At 41.8% G+C, this 6,861-nt stretch overlaps 1 protein-coding gene across 1 annotated transcript; it reads left to right on the top strand.

The window, feature by feature from the left end:
* Window positions 1-4,421: 4,421 nt before the first annotated feature.
* LOC110526783 (relaxin-3 receptor 1-like) lies at window positions 4,422-6,583 on the top strand. The gene has a single exon (XM_021607972.2). It carries the CDS (start codon window positions 4,719-4,721, stop codon window positions 5,736-5,738), a length of 1,020 nt encoding a protein of 339 aa, XP_021463647.1. The 5' UTR covers window positions 4,422-4,718; the 3' UTR covers window positions 5,739-6,583.
* Window positions 6,584-6,861: the final 278 nt, after the last annotated feature.

Here is a 6,861-nt window from a genome sequence, read left to right as displayed (position 1 = left end):
GGGGGAGGGAGTGGAAGAGAGAGAGAGGGAGAGAGAGAGGGAGAGAGAGAGAGAGAGAGAGAGAGAGAGAGAATGTTGAAGTCATTGACATGACCTTTTCTGTCTGTCCGTAGCCCATTCTGCGGAGTGTCTTTGTAGTCAGGCTTTTCTGCAGTGTCATTCTCAAGGTGTTTGTGCTTCAGTCCTCTTCTCTTCCACAGCTCTTCACTTCAAGCCTAATTAGCTTTCCCCTCTTGAGATAGATAATCGCTTACGACAGCTTCCCCAATCACTCTCCATCTAGTATCCTGAACCAGAGCAAATAACAGGTCAACTTTGCAGCCAGTCGATTTGGAGACCTTCCTGCCCCCCCCCCCCCCCCCCCCCCCCCCTCCCCCCTCTCTCCTACTCTTAACTGATTGACTCTTTGAGTCAATCAGACGTGTTTTAAAAATGTCCTCTCTGTATAAACAATGTTGTGCAGTATTTTATTTATTTTGTAATATATACATATATATAAATCTGATCTATTTTTACACCTGTTTGATTTTCATGGATGTGTGTCTGTGTGTGTGTGTGTGAGGACAGAGTTTGGGAAGCGCTGGTTTAGGTAACCCTAGTTTAGGGTACACCAACAAAGTGAGACTAAGATTTGGGGTTAGAGGTTAGGAGTTAACCCAATCAGAAATGTCTTTATTTATTTAGATGATTGAGTTTCTTTTTGTTTCAGATTCGTTGTTGATGTCATCGCTCTAGATCTCTGTGATCTCTTTTTGTTTCAGATTCGTTGTTGATGTCATCGCTCTAGATCTCTGTGATCTCTTTTTGTCGGTTTTTAAGACAAGGTGAGAGCAGACATCACAGAATGTGTTCCCATTTCAAATGCTATGTGTAGCCTAACATGGGCATGGAATGGCCTTATTGTGAAGTCCTCTCCCACTCTCCCCCCATTGGTAATAAATATTATGATGTCCGTATCACCCCCCCAATCCCAAGTGTTTCAATAGTGTCAGTTCCTCCAGTGTTAGTTTGTGTTTTTGCGTCATCCAAAAACATCAGATGAAATTCATTTATATATTTTCAGAAAGAAAATCTGTACAATAAAGTGGACTTCAACCTAAAAAAAAAAAAGGTCCAATTTACTAAATGAATTTAAAGAGCGGATAAGTTGCCAGCTGCCCTCACTGCCTTAACCCCCAGGTTCTGCTTTCACATTTCCAAACAGAGAGTGAAACGGCTTTTCAAGGAAGATGGAACGTTGTACAGTAGACCGATGTCAGGTTGTAGAGAGTACGAGGTGAAAACAGAATATTTATTACTTGCGTTGGAAGAAATGGTTTACTTTATTGAATGTTTTCTGTCTAATGTATAGGAGTTTAGATGTAATAAAATGCATTTTTGTTAACTATGGGTTTTATCTTCATTTTAGTTCACAAACAAATAGATTGAAGATATGGGATCGTCCATATTTTGTTCCTTGTCTCTAGTCACGATTTTGTGTGTACCGTATATTAACTTGTCAAAATCGAATCTGATCTGTGGCGTTTTTAACCTCTTTGTCAGGAACATATACACACAGTATTAAATACTCATGTGGAATGGTAACGTGTTTCATTTCCAGTGCCAGTAAGTGGCTTACAAAATACATGAATATACAATAGTGTATGTTATTACCACAACCATACACTGGGTGGCAGTAGACACTCATTTTGCAGTCCGCGTTAGACGAGGCAGAGTCAAAATCAAATCAAATTGTATTGGTCACACACACATATTTAGCAGGTGTAGAGAAATGCTTGTGTTCCTAGCTCCAACAGTACACTACACTCTTTGGTACAACTAGTCACTAGTGTAGCCACGCATCAAAGGAGTGGAATGCAAGTTACATCATTCTATTCTAGAAGTTACATCATTCTATTCTAGAAGTTACATTATTATATTCTAGAAGTTATATTATTCTATTCTAGAAGTTACATTATTCTATTCTAGAAGTTACATTATTCTATTCTAGAAGTTACATTATTCTATTCTAGAAGTTACATCATTCTATTCTAGAAGTTACATTATTCTATTCTAGAAGTTACATTATTCTATTCTAGAAGTTACATTATTCTATTCTAGAAGTTACATTATTCTATTCTAGAAGTTACATTATTCTATTCTAGAAGTTACATTATTCTATTCTAGAAGTTACATTATTCTATTCTAGAAGTTACATTATGAGATGGAAATACTTCACCACATATTAGTGAACAGATTTAAAAGGATCATATTCGTTATGGAATCCAGCAGCTTATAGCAGCATGCAGGGAAACGTCATAACTATGCACACTACTCCGTCTAGGAGGAGCCATGTGTGGGAAGGCTTGTCGTCAAAATATGGAGATACTAGAACTGCATTGGCAATATTTAGGAATTGTTAAAAGTTTCTGAAGGTCATTGTTGCCCTCCTGCTTGCTTCTCTGCCTCAGTTAAATTAAAGTTACTCAGTTATTGATTGACAAGTCGTTGAACTAGTATATACTTGTATTTGTGGTGAGTTCTATGATCTCTGATGATAAATCCATTGATTTATCTTTAAAGTGACGATGAAAATTCCCCTAATTTGAGATTTATTGTGGTTCCAATCGAAAACCGAACGCATTCAAATGCATTGACAAAAAGTTTTCTGAAGATTCAATTATGGGGATTGGGGGAAGGGGATTGGAGTGTGGTAAAGGGATTGGTGTGAGGGAAAGGGATTGGTGTGAGAGAAGGGAATTGTGTTGGGGTGGGTAGATTGGGTTGGAGTGAAGAGGAAGGACTGCTCTCCAGAGTGATTTAGAAGCAGCTGCTTCCCTTCTTCCTCTGCTTGGCTACAGATGCAATGCTGAGGCCATCACTGGTATAGAGGGCAGAGTGCTGTAAGATGGTAGATAGCTTCACCCATATGTACCACTCCCTTGCTACTTTGGGTTGAAACATCACCCACGTGTACCATGGCCTTGCTACTTTGGGTTGAAACATCACCCACATGTACCACGGCCTTGCTACTTTGGGTTGACACATCACCCACATGTACCACGGCCTTGCTACTTTGGGTTGACACATCACCCACATGTACCACGGCCTTGCTACTTTGGGTTGACACATCACCCACATGTACCACGGCCTTGCTACTTTGGGTTGACACATCACCCACATGTACCTGGGGTTGAATGGAGGCTTTGGAGATGGTGCCGTCAACATCTATGATCTTGGACTTGACTATTGAACAGCTCCAAGGAGATGGAGATTACCTAAACTTTTCTTTCATTAAAAAAAAATGTATTCTTATTTTTTGTATTTTTGTTGAAGTTTTGACTCTGAAGAGTACAATTAAGAAATACAATTAGAAATGTCTCACCTAAACTCACGGCCTTGGTACAGCCCTGTGGGTCGGCCGTGTCGGGGTTACCGTGGGTCGGCCGTGTCGGGGTTACCGTGGGCCGGCCGTGTCGGGGTTACCGTGGGCCGGCCGTGTCGGGGTTACCGTGGGTCGGCCGTGTCGGGGTTACCGTGGGTCGGCCGTGTCGGGGTTACCGTGGGTCTTACAGTTTTATATAGAGCTCTTATTGCATGGAACTTCCTTCCATTTCATATTGCTCAAATAAACAGCGAACCTGGTTTTAAAAAACAGATAAAGCAACACCTCACGGCACAACGCCTCTCCCCTAGTTGACCTAGATAGTTTGTGTGTATGTATTGATATGTAGGCTACGTGTGCCTTTTTAAAAATGTATGTAGTTCTGTCCTTGAGCTGTTCTTGTCTTAGTGTTCTGTATTGTGTCATTCTGTAGTATGTTTTGTGTTGAACCCCAGGAAGAGTAGCGGCTGATTTTGCAACATCTAATGGGGATCCTAATAAAATACCCCCAAATACCAAATAGGTAGGCCTGTTAAGCAATAAATGCAGTGTTTTCGATATAAAATGCATTTTGTTTGGGAAATGCATAGGCCTACCGGTTAAAGCTGTCATCAACTATCAAGTTGTACTCGTAACACTGCTTGTGGGCTTCAGAGGGAAATTGACCATTTACAGTAATCGGTGTCAAGACTGTCATGTTTTTCGTTGTCCATTTTGACATGAGACACAATAATGCAATCATTCAGACAACGGGGTGAGATTAAATATATGGATGTTTATTAAAACCACACATGGTTTGGTCCCATTCCATTCGCGCCTTTCGAGCCATTGTTATGAACCGTCCTCCCCTCAGCAGCCTCCACTGATCTCTAGGTGGGATGGTCGATGAAAGATCTAAATAATGTTTCCAATCAATACAATAGTATTTATTAGGTTTAAGCCTACCGGTCCTTTACTTCTCGGTGAGAAGCCAAATCACTACTGCCCAGAAACACATTTTATTCCATTATAAAAACCCATTACTCCCAGCGTAGCCTATTGGTCAATATCAAGAAAGTGATGCAAATAGGGAATATAGGCTATAGCCTAATGTCAATCAAACATTGTCACCAATCATTGTGCGTTCAGGGCAGGGCATCAAGAAGCGGTCACAATATAAATCCTGTAAGAACTGCAATTGTCAAGACGCTTTGAGCTACCCCACCAAGACCGCTACATTGTCAATGTGTGTGATTATGCGATGATGGGAATGGCGCATAGCAATCGCTGCGCTCTTATCATTTCAAACTAACCTGAGGATGTATTGGAAGCAGAGTGAGCGACTCCAACCCTGATTTGAAGTTGGATAGCCTACATGAATCACTCGAATTTAATAACAGAAACGATGACTGAAGGAAACAACAGCAGTGTAGGACTACTGAATCGGTCCTTGACGGATCTGGACCGGTTCAGTAGCCTAGAGGACATCGACGTGACGGCCGACGGGACTCCGATTTTGAGGGTGTTCATCTGCGTCGTTTACTCCGTGGTGTGCGCTGTGGGCTTGGTGGGCAACTTACTTGTGCTGTTCTTTATCAGAGTGAAACAAGAGCGGAAAAAATCCAGAATCAACTTCTTTGTACTTAACTTGGCAGTGACGGACTTCCAGTTTGTATTGACTCTGCCGTTCTGGGCAGTGGACACCGCACTTGACTTCAGCTGGCCGTTTGGAGACGCCATGTGCAAAATCATCAGCTCCGTCACGGTTATGAACATGTACGCGAGCGTGTTCTTTCTGACTGCAATGAGCGTCACCCGATACTGGTCCGTCGCCTCCTCTCTAAAGGACCGAACTAGGCAAAAGTCCTGCTCTGCCAAATGGATTAGCGTGGTTCTTTGGGTATCCGCAACAATTGCGACTGCACCAACATCCATATTCTCAACCGTGACAAATGTAGCGGGGGAAAAACTATGTTTGCTTAAGTTCCCTGATGGACAATATTGGTTAGCAGTTTATCACCTTCAGAAAATTATATTTGCATTTGTTTTACCAATGGCCATTGTTTCAGTCAGCTACATCATGCTTTTGCGATTCATCCGCAACCGTAGTATGAAAACAAACACCAAACGGACATCACAAGTCACCAAATCTGTCACCATCGTCGTCCTCTCCTTCTTTCTTTGCTGGATGCCAAATCACGCCATCACATTCTGGGGCGTCCTTGTGAAATTGAATGCTGTGCATTGGGATAAATCTTACTACATAGTTCACACTTACGTATTCCCTGTGACAGTCTGCCTTGCGCACGCCAATAGCTGTCTAAACCCTGTAATTTATTGCCTAATGAGAGAAGAGTTTAGAAAGAAACTGAAAGATTTGTTATATGGCGGATAGTCACTTTACGCAGTGGAAGAATCGGTTTCCGTTGCCATTACGCACGCGCTCCCTGTTGCATAATGTACCCTATAGGGCGCACGACATGGGTGTACTGTAATAGGCGAATGCAGTATGTTCTGTTGGTGGAAAAAAATCACAAAACAGGCATGGACAAGCACTAAAACAAACGGTCACAATGATACAGTGATAATGGCTACCAAAATTGCGCATGAGGCAATTCTGCCTGTTATGGTTCCTCCTATCCATGTGCTGTTGTATTCCCGGAAAGTTATCATTAAACGATAGAGAAACGGCCCGTACTGTCATCATTAAACGCTAGGGAAACCGCCCGGACAGTCATCATTAAACGATAGAGAAACCGCCCGGACAGTCATCATTAAACGATAGAGAAACCGCCCGGACAGTCATCATTAAACGCTAGGGAAACCGCCCGTACTGTCATCATTAAACGCTAGGGAAACCGCCCGGACAGTCATCATTAAACGATAGAGAAACCGCCCGGACTGTCGTCTTTAAACGATAGAGAAACCGCCCGTACAGTCATCATTATTAAACGATAGAGAAACCGCCCGGACAGTCATCATTAAACGATAGAGAAACAGAGGCAGACTAGATATTGTCTTTATCATTCCATCATAATTGTAGCCTAGTGGAGATAAACGTACCCATGATCCTATGTTCTCCTTCACAGCTGCACGTCTAGTCTTCAATGTGTGCAATGGCATTTGTCACAAATTCACAAATTACATGCAATGGGAGGGAAGTGTAAATATTATGCCTATGATAACAGATAACCATATTGCTTAAATTGTGTTCATGCAAAATAAACATCCATATATTTAATCTCACCCCGTTGTCTTAATGATTGCATTATTGTGTCTCATGTCAAAATGGACAACGAAAAACATGACAGTCTTGACACCGATTACTGTAAATGGTCAATTTCCCTCTGAAGCCCACAAGCAGTGTTACGAGTACAACTTGATAGTTGATGACAGCTTTAACCGGTAGGCCTATGCATTTCCCAAACAAAATGCATTTTATATCGAAAACACTGCATTTATTGCTTAACAGGCCTACCTATTTGGTATTTGGGGGTATTTTATTAGGATCCCCATGA

The sequence above is a fragment of the Oncorhynchus mykiss genome, chromosome 6 (genome assembly GCF_013265735.2).
Source record: "Oncorhynchus mykiss isolate Arlee chromosome 6, USDA_OmykA_1.1, whole genome shotgun sequence".
Classification (NCBI taxonomy): domain Eukaryota; kingdom Metazoa; phylum Chordata; class Actinopteri; order Salmoniformes; family Salmonidae; genus Oncorhynchus; species Oncorhynchus mykiss.
Note: the sequence above shows the minus strand (reverse complement) of the source record. Positions and strands in the feature narration are given on the sequence as shown.

Coding starts and splice junctions, on each gene's coding strand:
- LOC110526783 (XM_021607972.2), top strand. CDS start 4,719: ATGAATCACTCGAATTTAATAACAGAAACGATGACTGAAGGAAACAAC.